The sequence below is a fragment of the Protopterus annectens genome, chromosome 7.part0 (assembly GCF_019279795.1).
Source record: "Protopterus annectens isolate FY-2018-M chromosome 7.part0, PAN1.0, whole genome shotgun sequence".
In the NCBI taxonomy this organism is placed as follows: domain Eukaryota; kingdom Metazoa; phylum Chordata; order Ceratodontiformes; family Protopteridae; genus Protopterus; species Protopterus annectens.
Genome location: NC_056739.1, coordinates 722598226 through 722622307, shown reverse-complemented (window position 1 = coordinate 722622307; position 24082 = coordinate 722598226). Strand labels below are relative to the sequence as shown.

Here is a 24082-nt window from a genome sequence, read left to right as displayed (position 1 = left end):
CATGATTCTGAACAAATTCAGCATATGAAAGCAGAGTAACATTAGCACAAACATTCTTTCACATAAAAACTGTTTAGACAATGAACACGTTTTATTTGAATATGTCTGGTAGTTTTAATGTGAATCCATTTAATTTGTTTTCAGAGTTTAAACAAAACACGAATTATTAATGTTATTAATGCTGAAACAAAAGTGGGTAGTAGGATAGGATTTTCCAAGTCAAAACTTTATATAGCATATTACTTACAGAGTGAATGCTGCTCATTTACATATAATGTTTATTTTTAATTAACAAAGAAAGCAATTAAGTAAATTTTCATTCTGTTTTATTCCCTCATATTCAAAGAAATGATAGAGATAGAAGAAATGTAAACCTAAATACTTTTATGTAGTTAAATATAAATGCATTTATATACATTTATTATTCTGTATTCCTTTTCCCATTAAATATTCTTTTGTGTTCATAGTGGGCCTCAGTAAAATTATGTAGCATTTTGGAAAGAATATACATGCCAGCAAACCAGCGCTAGATGAAAATATAGCAAAAATTTCAACAGCTACCATATACTTGCCTTGTGTGCTTAGATATGCTGGGATAAAAGATAACCACACACTTACAAAGACAATCATGCTGAAAGTAATAAATTTAGCTTCATTGAAACTATCAGGGAGGTTTCTAGACAAGAAAGCAACTGCAAAGCTGATACTTGACAAAAGGCCAACATATCCTAACATACACCAAAATGCAGTGGGGGAACCTTCATTACACTGAACTATTATCACCCCTGTTTGTAATTTGAGGTTTAACTCAAGAAAAGGTGGGGAGGTAGCTAGCCAGACAGAACATATAATAATCTGGACAATGGTACACACAAATACTATAGAATTTGGTAATTTTGGCCCAACCCACTTTTTTAAGTTACTATTTGGTTTTGTAGCATTGAATGCAATAACCACCATCACAGTTTTTGCTAACACACAGGAAACACAAAGGACAAAAATGACACCAAAAGCAGCTTGGCGAATCATGCACGTTCCTGTAGTGGGATGCCCAATGAATACCAGCGAGCATAAAAAACAAAGCATGAGTCCAACAAGCAAGATATAACTTATATCACGATTATTGGCCTTTACAACAGGAGTGTTATGGTATTTGATGAAGATGATGAGGATAGCTGCAGGTAGCACAGCACTGAAGGAGGAGATGAAGGCGAGCGCTAATCCTAGTGGATCATTGTAGGAGAGGAATTCTACAGATTTCTCAATGCATTTATCCCTTGATTCTGTGGGCCACTGATCATATGGGCAAGACAGGCATTCTGTTGAGTCTGAAAGAAATGAACAACAAAGATCATGTTAGCTGGATTTCCCAGTAATGGACTAATCATTGCACTGTTGCAAACAATAGTCAAGTAGTAGCTAATCTTTCTGAGTCTGTGTTCATGTTCAAGCACATTCTCTTTGTGGCACTTTTAGCTGCTAAAAGGAATCTGATATAAATAAGTAATTCTAGAAAGTCTACACTGCATATACATTTCTCTACATGCTAAGATCAATATAAAAAAGTCACTGTGATGTGATTCGTCTGGTGTGAAAGTCATTAAATAATGGAGTTCTTCACCTTTAGCTGTCTGTCAATGTGTTAAATAACCTCATATATGGATAAAATCAACTTTACTAGTTTTATATTGTAAAATGACATTTGTCCAATCTAAGTCATAACGACACGAATACAGTTAAAAAGGTATGCCTGCTTCTCATTGTGCCTTTACTATTAATACAAATGTTTTTATATGAACCATAAAAGAAAAAAGTCAAATACATAGAAGATAGTATCAATGGCTTTTATGGAAGTAAAAAAGTGGTTTTATTAAGCAACAGCACCAGCTGCTTTGGCCTGACAGTCTTGCTTGTAGTTATCCCGGTGTCAGCCTTGGCTGCAGTTCCCTATGCCAGGATTGGTTGTTAATTCAACTTAGGTTCATAGGTTCATACTAGGCTATCTGCCCAAGGGCATTTATAAGCCTAGCCCATAGTTATGTGGCTTTCGTCACCCCTTTAGTTTGAATAAAAACTATGCCTATCATTTTGCTGTGCCTCTGTCAAGCAGTGACACTGAAGTAATCCCTGGGGTATATCTGCGATCTCCCATCCATTGGTCAAGATTCCTCTTGAACAAGGCCAGCGAGGTGCTCTGCCTCACATGTACCGGGATTTTGTTCCACAGCATAGGGAGTCTCTGGGTGATGAATCTGTCCCTCCAGCACGTTCTATTTATAACCGTGTCAAGGTTTAAGTCTCCGCCCTGTGGTTCTGAGGGATCTAGATTTTTTTGAGGTGAAGCATATTCATCAAATCTGGGTTTGACATGGCCTTATATGTCAGGCACAGGTCACCTCTGAGCAAGCGGTATGAGACTGAATAGAGCTGGAGTTCTTTCAGTCGGGCAGCATAAGACATATTTTTGAGACCCTTTATCCTTTTGGTGAGAAACTTTTGGGGCCTTTCAAGCTGCAGCAGGTGTCGGGTCAGATACATTCCGAACGGGGCATTGTACTCAATCATAGGTCTAATGAGTGATGAGTACAGGGGACGATGACCTCCCTTGATCTAGATGTGAATCCCTTCATGATCAGGTGGGCAATATAGAAGGTTTTCCTAACTACTTTAGCAACATGAGTGTCAAATGAAAGGCTACTGTCAACCTGGGTCCCCAGATCCCTGATGACTTCTTCTGTGCTCAGTGGATTGCCACCTATATGGTAGCTAGGGGTAACCTTGTTTTTCCCAAAAGGTATGACTATGCATTTCTTGGCGTTTAACTTTAGGCCATGGCTCTGGCACCAGTTATCCGTTTCTGTGAGGCCCTTCTGAAGGATATCTGTGTCAGATGTGTTTTCGACTATGGCACCCAGTTTGCAGTCATCTGCAGACTTTGTCAGCCATAACCCTCCTGTGTTTGCTTGTACTTCAGAAAAGTAGATGCCGAACAAGAGTGGACCCAGGACTGAGCCCTGTGGGACACCACTAGTGACAGGCTTTGAGTCTGACATGGCTCCAGCAACTCTGACCCTGTGGGTCATCATCAGCATTGGCCCTAGGTGACATGGCACCCCAGGCAAAAGCACTGTATGGCACCACCCCCACTGCCCACCCCACCCAGTGCACTCCCCCATTTTCCTTCTCCACCATGACCTTCTCACATTATCCAGATGATTACTTTTCTACTTTGTTTGCGCAATTTGTGTTGCTCTTCTGGGTTTTCCCTGCATCATTTCAACACTCCTCAGGCGGAAATAAAGGAATTAAGCTGAGGGGTGTGGGGGTCTAGATCTTCTAAGATGGATTTTAGAGTTTTTACCATCTTTTTCCTCCAGTGATGGCCTGAACAAAAATTATGATTAAGGAAAGACATTCCGTTTTATTCTTCTGCTTTGCTATTTCCTTCATCCTTTCAACACACCTTATTGGCCAAGAGTGCACTATAATAACCGTGAAATAAATAATTAAATTAATCTGGAGGCCACAAGGACCCCAGAAGCCAGAGGTTATAGATGGTCTGAGGTGCCTTTTAAAGATAGTTCCTCCCTTTTTATCTAATGATTACATGCACAAAGAAAACATGTGAAAGGAAAGAAATTCAGAATTGTTCCTTCCTGCATCCTTTCAACATATTTAACTATACACGAGGGAACTGTAATAACTCTGGCATAATTAATCAAATTAAGCTGGGGGGGGGGGGGTTCTGTGGACCATTAGGGCCCAGAACCCATGGAGTTAAAGAAGTGCTCCAAGATACATTTTAGAACTGTTTCCACCCTTTTGATTCAATGACAGCCTAAATACAAAGCATGAGCAAATAAAGAAATTCATTTTTATTTATTTTTCTTTCAAGGGAGAAATAAATTATGAGATAGACCAGCAGTTCACAATAAAATGCTTGTGAGGATACATATATCATATCTAGGAATAGAGCCTGCCTGCTTCGCTATCTCCTCAAAAAATTGCCTTCTATGTATCCCTTTGGTCTTAGACTGGGGTGAAGGCACAAACTGCCACAGTCAAATGTTTTAAGTGGCTGGTGTTAAGCCATTTACAACATGCATCCTCACACATGCCTCCACCTTCTGTGTACAACTTTTATGTTAGATTGAAATAAAACTGAAAGAACAAACAGAACATACTAACATAGTTCAAGTTGCTGTCAGTTGTATATACCTCCTTAGTCCTCCATACAAAAATAGCCATCTATATATATGTGTCTCCTATATGATTGCAAGGAAAGATAAAATAATAACAGTCACACTGATGTATTCCAAATTGCTGCTCCTAAACAGTACACTAGCCCTAGACAAACTTAGTGACCTTCTGTGCATGCCCATAAGATTTGGAGAGTAAGTAAAAGAAATAATGACTACACTGTCCATAGCCCTGACACAAACTCTAGTGACATTCTATGCACACCTCACAGGGTCAGTTATACAAAACATTAAAGTGACAATGACCACACTAAACCCACTCCTCACACAAGCCACAGGGACATTTTGTGAAAGGCTGGTTTTAGATTAGATGAGTTTGCAATATTTTGGATGTCCACAAATGAAAATTCTTGAGATTATTATTTTTTGTAAGCAGATACAATGACACTACTGTCACAAGATGCAAGAAACCACACACAAGGTCATCAGTTACAGACACTTGTACCACTTCAGATATCTGCTTGCAATCAAATGAATGAATGCATATATAAATAATGGCCCCAAAACATCTTTTAGTTCAGTCTTGTCAGAATCATACAGGGCAACTTACTGCAACCTTACCTCTGGAATCAGGAATGAAGACAAAAACATAGAGGACAAATAGGGGCAGACTTTAAATGCTGTACTTAGAAAAGGTGCTAGAATAATGGGATTTGCATACATTTTCCGAAGGCTATCAAGTCTGAAACTCAAATTTGTGTCTGTTTAAGGACATAAGGATATTGGCTTAGTGTGCACACTTGCAAGCCCCCCCCCCCCTTTTCCATTCCCTGTCATTGCAACTAACTGCCACTAGCTGGCTGCAGCACGCCACCAAACAACTGAATCTTAGCCTAGATAAGCAGGTCATCTTGTAAGCAGGACAGTGCTTTACAGTTATTTAAATTCTCACCCAAGTGCCTTCAAAGCAGTTATTTTTTCATTCCCTGTGAATAAATAGTGGAACACAGTAACTAGCATAATCCCTGCCATTAAGGTACAACACTGCTTACCTTCATTACTTAGACTCCTGGTACTTTTTTTTCTAGCTCTTACCTCCTAGGTAGGGCTCTGCCCGCTCCACTCCCCTACCGTAAACCCCTTTCCCACCCACCCCTAGCTCATTTGCTTTATAACAAACCTTACCACACCTACCCCCTATCCCTCAGCCAATCACACAAACCACAACCATTCCCCTCCCCCTCCTTCGCTCTCATATTACACACTCTACACATAGTACCTCCACACTCTTAAAGTTACTACACTCCATCCTAACTATACATTATCAGGACCCCTACACATTCCACAGGGTTATCTCTATACACTCCTACCGCTTCTGACAAACCAAACATATACTCCCATCAAATAATCCTAACACTAGCACTCAGTATCACAGCCCATCTGACCTCACCCTACTTGAACAACATTACAATCCCCAGCATAAGTCACCCCACCACATCCTCACTTCCAAAATTCATTAACTACCCCTTACTCATCTCACCCTCCTCTTTAACCATGCCACCTATGACCAACACCCCTACAAACTCCTCCATTATCAAAGCAAATCTAGGTTATCCATACAATGTAACTTAGCCTTCTCCAAATACCTCCAAACCATAATAAACATTGCCTCTCACCTACTATGCAGTGGTGATATCAACCCCAACCCAGGTCCAATAACAAGTCCTACAAATCGCCAGAATCAGCCTAGAACCAATACTAGCATACTTAAGAGAAAATGCGATATTCTAATACTAAATCATAACATAAGAAGCATCCTTAACAAAACCACTGAGCTCCATGCAACCATAGCATTATATGTACCTGACATCATCTTCCTCACAGAAACATGGCTTAAACCGCACATTAAAAATGAAGAAGTACTTCCCCCTGGTTATAGCACACTCCAAAATGACCGTACAGCTAAAAGAGGAGGTGGAGTCGCTCTCCTATATCAGAACAGTATTACTGTTGAACTATTTAATATAGAAATCCCTGCATTTAATAATGCAGAGATCCTACTTGCTAAGGTAAGACTAAATACACAAAAACAGCTAAATATCTTAGGATCATATATCCCCCAGGAGATAACATCAAAACCCTAGAATCTCTTCTCCAATGGACATCAGAACCCTCCCCCATGAAACCATTATATTAGGTGACTTTAATATTGATTGGACCTCACTTAAATCACCCCACCCCTCAAATAATATTAACCTTTATGGATTTTCACAGCTTATACAAACCCCTACTAGGGTAGACAAAACCTCAAAAATCAATACTAGACTGGAATCTCACCAATCGCCCATCTTCCACCCATAATTTTGGTACACTACCAGACATTCTAAGCGACCACCTCCCAACCTTCTTCATCAGAGACCAAACTAAACTCACTAGAACTAGCTCTCTTAAATACATCAGATACACTAAAAACTTCAGGGCTGATGACCTTAATACAACCCTTAAACACTCTAACTGGTCCCCTCTTTTAACACTTCCTTTAGATGAAGCAGTTGAGTATTTCAACACTATCTTCTTAGGCCTTCTCAACCAACTTGCTCCACCAAGACAGATCCGCACTAAAACCATCTATGCCCCATGGCTTACCAAGAGCACTAGGCAACTTATGAAACAAAGGGACAAAGCATGGGACACCTGGTGCAAAAACAAAACTACTCCTAAAAAGGCAAACATTGCTACAACTGAGAAACACTGTAAAAAAGCAAATCAGACTATATAAACAAAAATACTATAGTGAAATTCAAACTAAGCACAATACCAACCCACAAAACTCCTGGGCTCCTATAAACAGTATTCTCCAACCAGGTAAATCACCAACTCCTCATCCAAACATAGACACCACCTGTATAAACACAGCCACCTAATTCAATGAGTTTTTTACCAAGTCTATATTAAAGCTGTCAACAGACCCACACTCCTCAACCCCCACTATACTATATAACCAATCAAATAACGCTAACTCCTTTACCCTTCAACCTGCACCAACTTACACAATCTATTGACACCTAACCAAACTTAAACCCACCACCTTAGCAGTAGACAAACTAACTGTCAAATTCCTACAAATAGCCGCCAAAGTCATTTCCTACCTAGTCTCTGTAATCATTAACTGATAAATCTCAGAACAAAAGGTGCCACTTCTCTGGAAAATCTCCTACATTATACCAATTCACAAAGGGGGCAACTTCACTGACCTAACAAACTACCACCCTATAGCTATACTTTCCCCACTGGCTAAAATAATGGAAAAATGTATCCACACCCAGGTCCTAACACATCTCCTCTCCAACAATCTTCTTGCCGAAACTCAACACGGATTCCACCTCAGCCATAGCAGTACCACTGCACTCATCCATTTTAGTAACCTAGTAAATATGCAACGCAACAACAGCCAACTAGTGTCTGCAGTTTTCCTTGACTTATCAAAGGCATTTGATACAGTCTCCATACAAAACTAATAACATCACTCAGAATTAAAACTAACTACCCCCACTCTATTACGGTTTCAGAACTATCTCTCCCAATGCCAACAAGCTGTTCAGTAGAAAACTCCCTCTCCCCTTACTTCCTGTAAAACTAGGAGTACCCCAAGGATCAATCCTAGGACCCCTACTTTTCACTATATTTACAAATAATCTTCACAAAGCCACCCCCCCCTAGCAAATCTGGTTCAATACTCTGATGATTCGACCTTAATCTGCTCTGCCCCCACCCTCCAACAACTTCAGATCAAGACCCAAGAAGCATTTACATCCATCGAAACCTGGCTAACAAACTCCCTGCTAATACTAAATCCTAAAAAGACCCAACTTATGCTCTTTCATTCTTCCAAAGCAGTAGCACCTACTCCCCCATTCTCTATGTCTGCATTAGATAATACGCCTATCTCCCCTGTCACACAAACCCAATTAATAGCATTCATTATTGACAATAATATGAAATTTGACAAACACATAGCTCATACAATAACCAAAATCAACAAGAAACTAGGTACTCTTTACAGATGTAAAAACTTCCTAACCAGTAACAGTAAAGTTACCCTACCTCGTACCCATCTTCTCTCTACCTTACTGTATGCTTCTCCTGTCCTAATTAATCTAAACAAGAGCGATTTAAACAAGCTATCAGTATGCTACAACAAAATAGCAAAATTCACCATAAACTCCTCCTACCGCACCCACCAGGTGCATCTGCCGTTAACTCCTACTGCGCCTCTAGGCGTCAAATATTGCTTGTTAATATTTGCATTAATAATTCCAAAACCATGCTACATACAAGGTATCAGAATGTTTTATCTTTAAGCATACATGATGGAAAACACAATTGTATTGATGTTTGACCTATGTCAATGACTTTTTGTTAGAATTGTAAGTTGATAACTTCATTTTTTAAAGGCTGAAGCCACGCCCACTGGGAGTTAAAGGTACACACTAAAAAGAGCTGTACTGGAGGGAATGAGTTAAACAGCTTTCTTGGCTTGAACTCCCTAACACCTTAGCTCTAAATCAGTTTCTTCTAGCTCACCAAATACTGTACCAACCTGACAAAACTCCAGCCTTACAAGACCTGATCACCCTCTACTCCAATAACCAAGAACTTAGATCCACTAAGAAGGCACTAATCACAATCTCCAAAAGCCATTACAGCTCTGGTGACTCCCTGTATTCTAGCAACATTGCTAAGACTTGGAACTCCCTACCACTACAAATCAGGGTGCAACCTAATAAAACCATTTTCAAAAAACAGCTTATTTCCCACCAAAACAACTACTGGACATACAACGGCTTAGCACCTGACTGACATATTCTAAGTTCTTTCCCCTACCTACTATCCAACCTCTTTAAAACTCCCACAGATGCACTATATATTATCACACATTACTTACCAACTCACTGCTGCCTACTCCCCACTGCCCCATCTATACCCACTAACGCTTCCCTTAGAATAAGCTGAGAAGCTTTCCCTTAAAATGTCAATGCACCTCATATGAACTTGTCTATATTCTCCTTTTTAGTTTTCCTTTCTTGTCTTATCGTCAGTACATCTTCAAGATTATCTCTTCTAAACATACTGTATGAACAACAATCAAATGCTACTACATGCTATACTTTTAATTGTCTGTCTGAACCAATATGCTTATGTAAATATTTTATGCAGTCATATGTTATTGTCTGCTATATTTTTATAACTGAATGTGTAAATATCTTATGTATAGTATGTTAGCAATTGTTCTAGAGCTTTTCTCCCCAGGCCTCTGCTGAAAATGGACAGCTCTGTCCAGTCGGACCTTCCCAGTAAACAAATGTAAAATAAATAAAATATATAAATAAATACGCCTGCCTCTTACCAACTTGCCACACTGTCGCAGATGTTGTGCAGGGGACATAAGAAATAGTCGGGGATCAACTGATTAAGCCTGAGTAGCATGAAGGACTGAAATAATAGAAATTTCACTGCAGTAAGTAATGCCACATGACAGTGTGTCTCCTGAATATGATTGGGTTGTGAAGCTCAACTGATAAGCATAATGATACACAATCCACCCTTTAGGCCCATAGTCTCTGCCAGGGGTTCAAAGACTGACGCCATTGCTGCTTATATAGATTTGCATTGTAAGGGAACTTTAAAACATCTGCCTCATATATTAAAAGATTCCTGGCATTGTCTAGAAAAAGCTAGAGAACATTTTGTTGATATTGAAGACGATATGACAATGGTAACTATTGATGTTGTCAACCTATTTACAATGATTCCTCATGACTTAGGTCTTGAAATGGTTGAGACAAGTTTGCTGATATTTAGTGAGTCTAATAAGGCTAAATGCAAATTGTTACGTGAACTGATGGCTATTGTACTTGAAAACAATTTTATGTTTATTAATGGTGAATATTATAAACAAAGTACAGGTGTGGCCATGGGGGCTAGATGCGCCCCCATTTATGCCAATTTGGTGTTAGCCTTATGGGAAATACAAAATGTTTTTACTTCTAGTTTCTGGCCTAACATTGCCCTTTACTTAAGGTACCTGGACGACATTCTTATTTCTTGGAAGGGCAACAGAGAAATGCTTATTGAGTTTGAAAATTTTCTAAAAACGACATCTAGTTTTTTGAATTTCACTTTTAAGATATTTGACAACAATTGTGAGTATTTAGATATTTTATTCTATAAAAACATGGGTAAGTTAGAATCAAGTATTTTTAGGAAAAAACTCATTCCAATTCTTTTTTACATTTTGGTAGTTGCCATCCCTATTACCAGAAAAAGAATTTAGTAAAGGGACAGATGGTCAGATTTTCTAGAATTATTAGTGAAGACATTCATTTTTACAATGAGATTAAAATATTATCAGATATGTTTCTGGATAGAGGTTATCCATTAGAATTAATTGTTAAAGTTAGTGAAGAGATTTATATTAAAAGACATCAAATATACAAACCTATATTAAAATACGGTTTTGACAACAGTATATCTAGCACTAATAACACTAGTAGAAATGACACCTTTATTATACCATTTAATGATATATCACCCAGGATAGTTAATATAGTACATGAGACCTGGATAAGTATTCTCCAGAATAACGGTGACCTTATTGATAATTTAGGGACTGGGCCCAAGGTCACTTATAGTAGGGGGATGAAACTTAAAGAACATTTTGAGGCAGTTAATAATAAGAATATGTTCAACACATCTTCGATGAGCAAATGTGGGGCATGCCATACTTGTAAATTTACTAATGATGGACCATATGTTGCAGTACAAAATTTTGGCAAAACAATTAGATGCCCAGGTCATTGTAATTGCAACACAAAAATGGTGGTGTACCTAGCTATATGTTCATCATGCCCAGCCTTCTATGTTGGCAAAACGATAAGGAAACTTCGAGAAAGGATAGTGCAACATGTTAGAGACATTAAAAAACAGAAAAATACTAGTTCCCTTTATATGCATAGTCTAAGATGCCAGAATTTTAAGAGATTTTTATTCTTTGTTATTGACAGAATTGTAAACTACGTGGTGATGACAACACCTTACTTGAGGCTAAAGAATGTTTATGGCAATTACGGCTAAATGCAAGTTCTAGCCCTGGTATTAACAAACATATTTCTATATCAAGTATACTAAAGTACAAGTCTCAATTTATTTGATCTTATATGTATTAGGTTAACATCTGATTATTTAATGTTTTAAATATTTTGTATAACAATATGAATTTTAATGTTAGTAGGAAATTTTTCAATTAATGATTTTATGCTGGATTGTATAACAATTATTTATTTTTAATAATTATTTAGATTTATATTATTACCTAGATATTTATATATGTATTTTTAACTTTTATTTATTGGTATTACATATACAAGGTTTTATTACATTTACAAATTAACAAGTTTGCACAAGTCCTGGCTGTTTATGTTAATTTTTGATGTAAATATTGCTGATTGTACCTTTTAAATGAAGGATTTTTAGCTGTGTAGGTAATAATTTGTTTAATTGTTTAATTGTTCAATTATCCAATTTACATAAGGATTTAAAAAGAGGTTCAACACAAGGATTGTCAGTACTCTGAAGATGCCCTGATGTGTGTGGGTGAAAGCGCTTAGTACAATTTTGGTTAAATAAATAAATCGGTGGTCTGCAGTTGTTCCTGGTTCGCCTTTTTTGTTTTACTAGTTCTGGAAGTTTGTTTTTAGTACTTTATCCAGTTCTGTTTCAACCAGTTTTTTTTTATTTATAATCACTAAATACCTCCATCTGAAGATATCTCTGGGTGTGAGATAAGAGTTCCTCAGTAAGATTAGCTGATGGATGTGGGTCAAAGTCTTCACTTGTAACAGCAAATCATTCCTATGTTTCAGGAATTCAAAAAGAAAGAAAGAAAGAAAGAAAATATTATATGTTTTATGTATTTCAGGTAGGTGTTGCCAAAGAATATGGAGCTCGCAGTGCCGGAGGTATATCATAGGGATGGTAAAGGCATGAGGGAACTGTGAACTTGCATTTTTAGACAGTGGGTTTAGGGGAGATAAGGTATAGGCATGGATAGTATAGCTTAGTTGGGGGCTTTTGGGATTCGGAATTCTGGACCTTACTATAACCCCAGTGTAAATTTTCAGTGTTATGTTAATGGGGAATAATTGGTTCGCCACTTATAGGTTCACAGATTCATAGAAGGTTACTAGGCTAACAGCCCTAGAGCACCTTACAAGCTTAGCCATATTTATCCCGAGTTGTCCCAATTTACAGTGGTTAGGTCAGTGAAGTTCACAGAGGTAAGGGTCTATGTTATTTATTACTGACTTCCTCTGACCAGGAGAGAATAGGCACCACTCCAGGAGTGAATTTGTGGTCACCCATCCATTAATCTAGGCTGCATTTGAATATGGTCAGGGAGGGGCTTTGTTTCACATGAACTGGAAGCTTGTTCCAGAGAAGTGGCAGCCTCTGGGAAATGTAGCTATCTTTCCAGCATGACCTGCTCATAGGTTCATAGGTAGGTACTAGGCTATTGGCCCTAGGGGCTATATAATCCTAGCCAAATGGTATCCTGGCTTTCGCCACCCAAGAAAATTATTTTCCTGTGCACCTGTCGAGCAGAGCCACAGAAGTGATCCCTGGGGTGAATTTCCTATCTCCCATCCAATCATTAAGATTTTTCTTGAAGAGTGCTAATGAGGAGCTTTGTTTGATATAGATAGGTAGTTTGTTCCAGAGTATGGGAAGTCTCTGGGACAGGAATCTATCCCTCCAGCATGTTCTGTTTATTGTGGTGACAAGGTTTAGGTCCCTAGAGCATGTAGCTCGGAGGCATTGGGATTTCTTTAAGTGGGGCATGTCCAACAACTGTGGGTTTGACATAGCTTTGTATGTTAGGCAGAGATCGCCTCTGAGTAGGCAATATGTGACGGAGTAAAGCTGGAGTTTTTTGAGACGGTCTGTGTAGGGCATCTGTTTGAAGCCGGTAATCCTCTTTGTGAGGTATTTCTGCGGCCTTTCCAGTTGTTGTAGATGTCTTGTGAGGTACATACCAAAAGGGGCATTGTACTCTATAATGGGTCTAATGAGTGATGAGTAGAGGGGAACAATGACCTCTTTTTTTCCTGAATGAGAAAATTTTTGTGATGAGGTGTGCCGCATAGAAGTATTTCCTGACTACTGTGGTGATGTGATTATCAAAGGAGAAACTACTGTCCACCTGTGTCCCAAGGTCTCTTATCACACCTTTGGTGTTAAGTAGACTACCGCTTATGTGGTAGTTCATGGGTACAGAGTTTTTATCAAAAGGGGTGACAATGCACTTTTTGGCATTGAGCTTGAGGCCATGGCTTTGACACCAGGCATCTGTCTCAGTGAAGCCCTTTTGTAGGATGTCCACATCGTTAGGAGTTTTGATTATGGCTCCTAGGTTGCAGTCATCTGTGAACTTCATTAGCCAAAGACCTTCTGTGTTAACCTGTACTTCAGAGAAGTAGGTCTGAAGTTGGATTTGGAGTCTGCTACTTTCACAGTGTGGGTTCTGTCAGTGAGCCAGTTGGCAACCCATCTTGTGACATAGGGATTTATACCTAGTTTAGTGAGTTTATCTATAATTCCAGAGTGGGGGATGGTGTTGAAAGCCTTGGCGAGATCTTGATAGGCTGTGTGAACCACCTTACCTTCATCTACAGCTTTGGTGACCTTTTCAAAGAAATCTATAAGGTTTAGGAGACATGATTTGCCTTTTACAAACCCAAACTGGGTAGGGTCCAGAGTTTTGAGATTACCAATGTCATTGTTTATAAGTTCCATGATGATATGTTCCATAGTCTTGCAGACCAGGCTCGTCAGGCTAATGGGGTGGTAGTTCCCGGGGTCCGTGGTGGCTCCCCCTTTATAGAGTGGGATAACCATTGCTGTGCGCCATTCAGTGGGCACAAAGCCTGAGGTGAGGCTATGATTAAACATGGGACTTAGGTGGGGTGCCTGTTCGTTTTGTAGTTTGTGTAGAACACAGCCTGGGATGTTGTCAGCTCCCATGGATGCCATATTCTTGGCTTTGGAGAGTGTGTTTTTTACTTCTGCAGCCGTGATTACAGGAACTTTGCATTCTTCCGGTATAGAGATGGGCCCTTTAGGGGATGAGAGGGGGGTAAAGTTAGCACTGAACCTATCTGCCAGGATGTTGGCAATATCAGTTGGTTCTGTATATTTAGTGCCATTGTGCTGTAACTCAGATCTGAGTGTTGCCATTGCGATTCTTGACATAGCTATAGAATGCTTTGGGGTTGTCTTTAGAATCAGTGGCGATTTTGTTTTCGTAACTAGCTTTGGAAGATTTTATGAGGGATCTCAGCTTCTTACTGAGGCTGACCAGGGAGTTCCTCCAATCATGGGATTTTACTTTTTTTGCAACAGTTTCTTTCTTCTGTTGTAGAGTTTGTTTATGGCAGGGGACCATCAGATTGGCTTCCATTCTTTGGAGGATAGCATCTTGGTTCTGTTAGGGAATGCATGATCCATGCACTCATGTAAGTGCTTATAAAGTGCATTTGTGTAGGATTCAGCAGTTGTACCTCTATTGTCCATCAGCATGGGTGTCGTGAAGTTTGCCACTTCTGTCTTAAGAAGCGTGAAGTTGGCTTTGGAGAATTTTTTTACACTGGTTTCCCTAATGGGGTGGGGGTGGGGTGGGATTTGGATGTCTAGGGTGACTAGCTTGTGGTCGGATCTGACCAACGAGGAAATGACCTCTGGTGTGGAACACCGGTTGCCCATGTTGGTAATGACCAGGTCTAGGATATTGCTGCCCCTGGTGGGGGTGTGGATAAGTTGATCCAAGGCGTTGGAATTTATGAATTCTAGAAAACGTTGAGCACAAGAGTTGATACATGAGTAGTTTTCCCAGTTAATGGTGGGATAGTTGAAATCGCCCAGTATTAGGGTGTTAGTTTGTACCTTAATATTTTCCAGTGTATCAAGAAATGAGGAGTGGGAATCCTAGGGCATGGTATGGGATCTGTGGCAAGCTACAATTTGGATTGCAGTCTTGCCCAGAGTTAGTTGCACTTGGATAATCTCGGATGCATTATGCTGAGCAACTAGCCTGGAGGTGTGGATATTCTTAATGAATATGGACACGCCTCTGCCTTTAGTGTTTCGGTCCAGGTTATGTGGCCGAAAGGTGTGGTATGAATTATAGCCTGGTAATGCAGGGGTGCTCTCTGGAGCTTTGAACCAGGTCTCTGTCACTGCACAGATGTCGATATTCTCCATTTTAAGGAGTGCCTCGAGTGAGTGCATTTTGAGGTTTAGACTTCTAGCATTGAGTAGCATTACCCTCAGATTTTGCTTGCTTGTACCTGTTACTGTGGTGAATTTGTCATTTGAACCTTGTCTAAAAAAGGCACTACAGGGGTGGCAAGAGCCTTAGCCAGTATCCAGAATCCCAAGGGCGACAGGTGCAGGCCATTTCTGGCAAAGCATCGTGGTTTGTCTATCATGTCATCCCAGGTAGACAGATACTGGATCCCCTTAGAATGACACCAGAAGCTTAGCCAATTGTTGAAATCAATGTCAGAGGCTAGGTTAAGATCCCTGGAGTGAGTTACTCTTGAGCAGTTTGATTTACAAATGTGTGTTATTTCCATCAGGGCCTGGTCGGAGACTGCCCTCTAAGCCAGGCACAGGTCACCCCTTAGCAACCTGTAGGAGACAGAGTACATTGACAGGTCTTTCAGTCTTTATGTGTAAGACTTGTTTTGTGTACCCTGTCATTTTTTGGTGAGACGCCTCTGTGGTCTTTCCAGTTGTTACAGGTGTCTGGTGAGGCACATGCAAAAGGGAGCATTGTACTCAATTATTGGTCTGATGAGGGCTGAGTCTAATGGAATTATAAGATCCTTAGATGCAGATGTGATGCTTTTCCTTATAAGATGTACAACATAGAAAGGTTTCCTTACTACTGTGGATACGTGGTGGTCAAAGTTCAGATTGCTATCATTCTGAGTACCCAGATCATGTACCACTGGGTCTACACTTAGGTTGATGCTGTCTATATTGTAATTAGCAGGGATGTCAGCTTTCCCAAAGGGAATAATAATGCATTTTTTTTTGGAGTTTAGCTTTAATCCTTGGCTTTGGCACCAATTATTTGTCTGCATTAACTCTGTCTGGAGTATAGTAACACCACTAGTGGACTTAATGATTATTCCCAATTTGCAATCATCAGCAAACGTGGTCAGCCACAGGCTGTCCAAGTTTGTCTGGACTTCTGAGAAATAAATTCTGAACAGTAAGGGGCTCAGCACAGAACCCTGTGGTATACCACTGGTGACTGATATTTTGCTAGAGGTGAAGTCACTACTTTCACAGCATTTATCCTGTCAGTGAGCCAGTTGGCTACCCATCTTGTAATGTAGGGGTTTAATTCCCAATTTGGAGAGTTTTGCCTGAGTGAGGGATTATGTCAAAAGTCTTGGCTAGGTCAAGATTGGTGGTATGCACTGTCTTTCCCTCGACCTCCTATTTGCAACTATAGATATTATTGACCTATTTTCTTGTATCCTTTACTCCTCAGGCATGGAAATGTTTGAGGAGATTGTTTCTGAGGACCAGGAATTAACCCATAACGATAAACTATTGTGTCTGTCTTCAATGGATATGGTATTAGTATTAAAGTATAATTTTATTTGTTTCAATGGGGAATTCTACCAGCAAATTCAAGGAGTGGAAATGGGGGCAGCGTGTGCCCCCACTTACGCTAATTTAGTATTGGTGAAATGGGAAGAAAAATTTATTTTAAACTCTGAATATACCCCCTGTTGGAACCTCTATCGGAGGTTCCTTGATGACATAGTTATTTTTTGGATGGGAGGTAAGGAGAAGTTTGTAGAATTTATGAATTATATGAAAGGTACTATTAAGGTACTACTAATTTCCTGAATTTTACACATAAAGTGTCTAAATAAAACCTACAATATTTAGATCTAGAGGTGTATAAGATGAATAATAAGTTTGAAACTAAGATGTTCAGGAAATCTACGTTTTGTAATTCTTTTCTCCATTTTCAGAGTGCACACCCCCCACACTGTAAGAAAAACATTGTAAAGGATCAGTTTGTTCGGGGGAGTCATATGACAAGCCTGGATACTGATTTCCGGATGGAGTATGATTTACTGGAAAAGATGTTTTCCGAGAGAGGGTACCCCCCGGAATTTATAAACAAAATTAAGGAGTAGGTTTTAGAAGGAAGAAGTACTAGGTTCAAATCCATACAAGGACATAAAGAACAAGTTAATGGCAGTGAAGTATTGAAGATTAAAAATAATGAAAACATTGCCTATAAACAAGCAATCATTTTGGAGTACAATGCTTTGAATGATACCACTAAAAACATTTTTAATAAAGAGTGGAATAGATTTGTGGCACTTTCGGACTTGGATAAAATACCTAATCTCCCTTCCAAGGTAGTTTATAAGAATTCACAGAGTCTCAAGAACATACTTGAGTTTAGGAGTAACAAGCCCACTCATAATAAAAGAAGATTAGGGACATACAAGTGTGGGTAGTGCTCTCAATGTGTGAACATCATGAATACAGATAAAATTTACCTTGAGAGCAGAAAAAGATGGATAGACAGTGGTGATTATTGTAACTGTGAGACTAAAGGAATAGTCTATTTGGCTGTGTGTTCAGAATGTAGATCCTTCCATGTCGGGAAAACCGAAATAATGTTAAGGAGAAGGATCTATGAACATAATTATATCACAGTAAAGAAACAAGTGCCTTGTATAAACACACCAAGTCCTGTGTAAAAACAGAATTCTATTTCCTTGTATTGGAACAGATTTAAGAATGACATGGGGGGGGGGGTCCATGGGAAGAGAGGATAGAATTCAGGGAACTGTGGTGGCAAGTTACCCTTGATGCAGGAAACTTCCCTGGGCTGAATGATTATGTGTCTATTTTGCCACTTTTGAAACTAAGATCTGCAAAACTTTACAAACTTTTGGTTGCAATTAATATTTTGGCCAGTAGATGGCAATATTTCCTTTTATTACAATATATATGATTAATTCAATGTACCTATGGTAACATTTAATTTTTACACATTAAACATAAATTAACTTTTTTTATATATTTTAAATATTTTAATTAATTGTATCATGATTCCCTTTTTATGGTTAGAAAGTTTTTAAAGGAAAAGTGCAATATTTATGAGGTTGTATTTTAATTTTGGTTTTGTGGTAATGCCATTGGGTTTTTTAAAGTTTCATGCTCAATTTGTATTAGTTGATTATTTATTAATTAATGTATAAATGACTTAATTTAATGTAACACTGCTCATCTGAGGAAGTCTGATTATTGAGATGAAAATGCGTGAAATGCAAAGGAGTTTATGTGTGTTCACTATTTGTGGAGTTCGTTTGTGTTTGCAATAAACAGCTTGGAAACTACCTCGATGCTTTACTCTCCATACAAGGCACCTTTGACTGTTTTTTCTTAAATTTACCTCTCCTTAACCATTCTTGTGTTCGGTCCTGATCAGCATGAGGTTGTTCCAAGGGTTTTCCATACTTGCAACTATATTTATGCATTTTCCACATTTCTTCCCTTCTCATCTGATCCTTCACCTTATATTCTTTCTTTTGTTTTTTGGGTCATTCAGTTGCTGCCTGTTTTTTATCTACTGGTTTAGTTTCCATTCCTGCTTGACATCAATATACTTCTGCTAACGTAAGCAGGGAAATCATCTTAGACTTTTTCTCCTCATGTTTCAAAACATTCACCACGTTTAGGTCTTCTGAGGTCAGCAGATATGTATGCATTCCCATGATTGCATATCTATACTGTAATCAATTTCGAGGAGGCCCATACCTCCTTCAGAATGGGGAATATATAATCGTGGTATGCACTGATTTTTATAAATCATTTGGTGAGCATGAAGCATCCTTCTTGTTTTCCTGTCCAACCGATCCAACACCTTTTGGGGCCAGTCAATCAGTTCAAAACTGTAAGTTAGGACACGAACAGCAAATTGGTTTATAGTTTGGACTTTGTTCCTTGATGTTAACACTGTTTTCATTATTAATTTTAGTCTTCTAAAATATTCCTTACTACATTTTATTCACATCTGTTCATGTTTTGTTGTTGATCCTTCATCAGTTCCCAAATATTTATACACTCCCTCCTGCTCAAATTCTTTTATATCACATTCCTGTTCCAAACTGATGTTTTCTCGGTGCTGCAGCTTTCTTGCATTAAAGGTTGCTTTTGCACATTTATCAACACCAAATGACATTCTTATATCATCTGAAAAAAGTTTTGACCACTTGCAGTTGTGCTTTGAGTTCTTCGTCTGATGAGCTATACAGTTTTAAATCGTCCACAAAAAGATGAGAAGTCTTTGCACTTTGTTGTTTTCTGGGAGCCAAATTGTAGCGATGACTTAATATGTTAAGTAAACAGCTTAACTGGTTAAGGGCAAGACAAAAGAGCAGCAGTGACAAAGAGTCACCCTGGAATATCCTCCTGTGAATTTGTATTCCTGGAATAATAATTTGTCCTTTATGATGGCTTAACTGCAAGGTGGCTTGCCCCTGTTTCATGGTCACTGAAATGTAATCAATCAGTGTAGGGTGTATCTTATACATTTTCAAGCACTGTTTTATCCATGAATGTGGGATACTGTCAAATGATTTTTTGCAGAATATCCATGCCATACTTAGATTCTTCCCCTTTTTACAGTTCTCCATTATAACTTTAACAACAAATGATCCTTTGTTCCATATGACTTTTATTGCCATGTTGTCCTACTGCCATAATTGAGTTTTCTTCTAAATGACTGTAAACTCTGTTGGCATCAATTCCAGTGTACAGTTTACACTTCATTGGAAGGCAGGTTATTGGTCTATACCTTTGAGGATGGCTTGCAGGCTCACTCTTAAGTAGGAACATTGTTTTTCCTGTTGCTAACCAGGCTGGTGTCTGTTTGGGGTGCGCATATAAATATTTCTTACTCATGGCTAAATCTTCATGTAAAGATGTTAATTCTTTTAGTCAGAAGTTAGGTACTGTATCTGGGACTGGGGTTTTCTATTTAGGGGCTTTTCTTAACTTTGTTTCATTCTCTCTGGCTGTTACTTCATCCCATTTCATATCCTGTATATTTGAACTTCTTATTCTTTCTTTTACTTCTTATATCCATTTAGCATCCTTGTTAAGTTTCAGATGATCTTCATATATATTTCTCCAAAATGTATTTATTTCTTCTTTTTTTGGTGGTGTTTCACTTCTTTTTACTTTGTTTCCCAGTTCTGTATAAACCTTTTTTGGGTCATCAATGAATTTCTTATTTGGTACTTTTCCTTTATATTTATCTGTATATCTTCTAAGTTTTTCTTCCAGTGCTGATATTTTAGCTTATTATTTGCAATAGTGCATAATAGATCCTGATCTGTTCTGATACTGTGTATTGCTTTTATCATGTCTTTCTGAGTATTTTTGTTGATCTATTCCTTCTTCTATACTCTTCCAACAGTGACACCTCTTGTCTTAGTTGCTTTATAGTTTTCTCTACTTGATACTTCCATGATGGCATTTGATTTCTCCCCTTCCTTTCCCTTACTGGCCTATGTTTTGTGGTAAGACTTTATCTGTTATTAATTTAGCTGCACAGAAATATGTCCAATTTACTTCTGTTATATTGCATGAATCTCTGTGAACAGTCCTAATTACTATGTTCATTTGTTTTATCAAATTTCTAACTTTCTGGGTTTCATTGACTTTCTGTAGTCTATTTCTTTCATCTGTCTTAATGTATCTGTCATGTCTACTAAATCAAGAAACTCTTCTCGTAGATCATTTTCTTCTAAACTGAGGGCACATTCTTTGTTTTCAGTTTCCTGCAGGCATTCTATAGAAAGTTCCAGGGATCTTCTTGTGCCATATTCTCTTCAGTTTCATCCTGTGTCATCCGTCACTGTTTCATATGGGAGCTCACTGGCCTATCACTCCACAACACTGACTGTGCCAGAGTTGCCATACTTTCCTGTTCCTTACCTTGCAGTACAACTCCACATGAACGTTTGTACTGGTTTCCTATGGAAGGCTCCAAAGTATCTTCATATGGCAACCGATCAGATGTTTCCTGCTCCACTGGTTTCTCCTTAATTCGGGGATCCATTGCTCTGTCCTGCTGTGATGGTATCAAAGTTAGATTTTGTATGCTAAATCAATCACGTCTCAGGCAATCCATAACCTCACTTTCTATTTCTTTATCTTCTCCATTACTAATCCTCTTTTTGTTTTGTTTGTATTGTAAAGTTTTCCGTATCCAGATGCCTTTGCCTATATTTTTCTTTAAATGCCTTTGGTGCTGCTCTTTTTATTGATTAGTTTTGCTTTCTCCTTTGCATAAATATTCTCTTTCTCTTTCCCATGTCCATATCTCGTCTTCAGATGTCCCCTGTTCTCCTGTTTCTCCTTACTTGGGGGACTTGTTGTTCTATCATGTAGTGGTATAACCTGTGTTAGACTTTCTACACTAAGTCCTTCACTTCACAGGTATTCCATAACTTCAGCTTCTATTTTTTTAACTTCTACTTTGCTAATTTTCTGTTCTACATTCCCTCTTTGTGATCTTATTTTTTTGTTGTGAAATATTCCATCTCTGGATGCATTTAGGTGCTGCTTTTTGTATTGATTAATTTTACTTTCTCCCCTTGCATAATGTTGCACCATATCAGATCTCTCTTTGTTTCCCATGATGATTCTTTCCATGCCTTGCAGATGAGGCTAGTCAAGCTTATGGGCTTATAATTCTCAGGGTCAGTTGATGGTCCCCCTTTGTGCAGAGGGATTACTGTTGTCCTTCATTCCACAGGGACATAGCCAGTTCACAGGCTGTGGATACAAGTGGGTCTGCTAGGTCATGTTTTAAATTCTTTAAAAGGCAACTTGCGATGTTGTCTGGTCCCACTGATACCATGTGTTTGGACTTGGAGAGAGTCAAGATTACCTGATCTCTTGAGATAATAGGCTGAGAAATGGTGGCAGGTATACTTTGGGGATGACTGCAGGGGCTAGGGGTGAAGTTTTTTTTTTAAACACCTTTATTGAATTATCACTTGTGACATAGGCACATTTACATTTATATAAAAGTAATCACACTGTATTAACATGTTAAAATTAACAATCATTATCCTTCATAATATTGCTATATATCATACAACCTAAGCAACACTACATACATTATTCAATTCTGCCCCTTTTTTTAAACAAGAAACATCTTTATTAAACCATCACTTATGACATAAGCAATCAAGTCTGTCAGCTAGCAGGTTGGCTATTATATTTGGTTGAGTATGGGTGGTGCATTCCACAGCCAATTCAGTGCATAGTTGGGTATTCCCCTTTAGATGTCAGATGTAGTTAAAGAATGCCTTGTGATTATCCTTAGCTAGGTAGGCTATTTTTGCTTTGTAATTAGCATTGGAGGACTTGACAAGATCTCTAATGTGTCTGTTTAAGCTAGAGATGGATTTCTTCCTCTGCTAAGCCAGCTCCCTCTTGTTCTTGGACATTAGTTTTTTTTTATTGTTGAATAGCCTGTTTATACTAGGGGTCCACCAGGGTAGCTTGCTTTTTCGGCAAGACCTGGTTTTAATCTGGTGAAGTACAGATGATTTTATATAACTGCTTAAGTGGTCATACAGGGAATTGGTGTTCACCTCTGCATAGCAGTCCATGTTATGTTAAACTTCTTATACCATCACCTAGTAGGAGGTAATTTGTCTTTGAAAACTTCTTAAGCATTTTTGAGCTTCATGGGGTATCTGGTCTTATAATTTTACCAAATGAGACTGATCTATGGTCTGGTCTTACCAGGAGGACATAACACGGTCGGGGGGGGTGCAATGCTCTACCATATTAATGAGAACTATGTCCAGGACACTTGAGCCTCTTGTGGATGTGCTGACTAGCTTTTCCAGAGATTTTGCATTGACAAAATCCAATAACCTCTGAGCCAGCATGTTTGTGGTCATGTATGTTTCCCAGTTAATGGTAGGATAATTAAAATCACCCATGAGTAAAGTGTTGGGCTATATGGCAAGTGACTCCAGTAAGTCATGGTAAGTGGCATGTTTTTCCTGTTTCATGATTAGGAACATATAGCTAGCTATGATGTGGTGGACAGTTTTGTCTATAGTTAATTGGACATGGTGTAGGTCAAGAGCATCATACTGTTTGGCCAGTCTCAAGGTGTACTTATCCTTAATGAAGATGGATACACCTCCTCTGTTGGATAGATGTCAGCATCTTCCAAAGTGAGGAGTGCTTCCATTGAGTGCAGTTTTTGTTGTTTAGACTCTTAGCATTTAGCAGCTGTACATTGAGTTTATCTAGAGAGGATTTTGTTATGCTGGGAGGTTGGATATTTTAACACTGCCTAAAAAAGGCACAATAGGGGTAATTAATGCCTTTGCCAGTATCTGAAAGCCTAGAGGAGAATGGTGCAGACCATCTCTGGCAAAGCCATATGGCCAGTCAACCATGACTTCCCAGGCTGACAGACATTGGATCCCCTTGGACTGGCATCATTAGCTAAGCCAATTGTTAAAGTCAATAATTTGTTGTTTGTATTTTGACATCATCCTCAGAGAAGGTAGAATGCTGCTTAAGGCTAGGCTTATACCTGCCTGTGACATAATCTGAGAGTTCAGTCATGTCTCTCTTCATATAGTCCAGGGAGGTATATTTCAAGTAATTTACCCCCAGATGGACTATGATGGAGTTATACTGGTACTTGTGGGTGAATGACTTGAGTGCTTGAGTGACTT

At 38.8% G+C, this 24082-nt stretch overlaps 1 protein-coding gene across 1 annotated transcript in view; it reads right to left on the bottom strand.

Moving 5' to 3' along the window:
- Positions 1 to 408: 408 nt before the first annotated feature.
- Positions 409 to 24082, bottom strand: part of LOC122806082 (extracellular calcium-sensing receptor-like) — a 172542-nt gene continuing 148868 nt past the window's right edge. The window contains exon 6 of the mRNA XM_044076320.1: positions 409 to 1328. Coding sequence (XP_043932255.1) covers positions 409 to 1328 — 920 coding nt within the window. The remainder of the gene's footprint in view (positions 1329 to 24082) is intronic.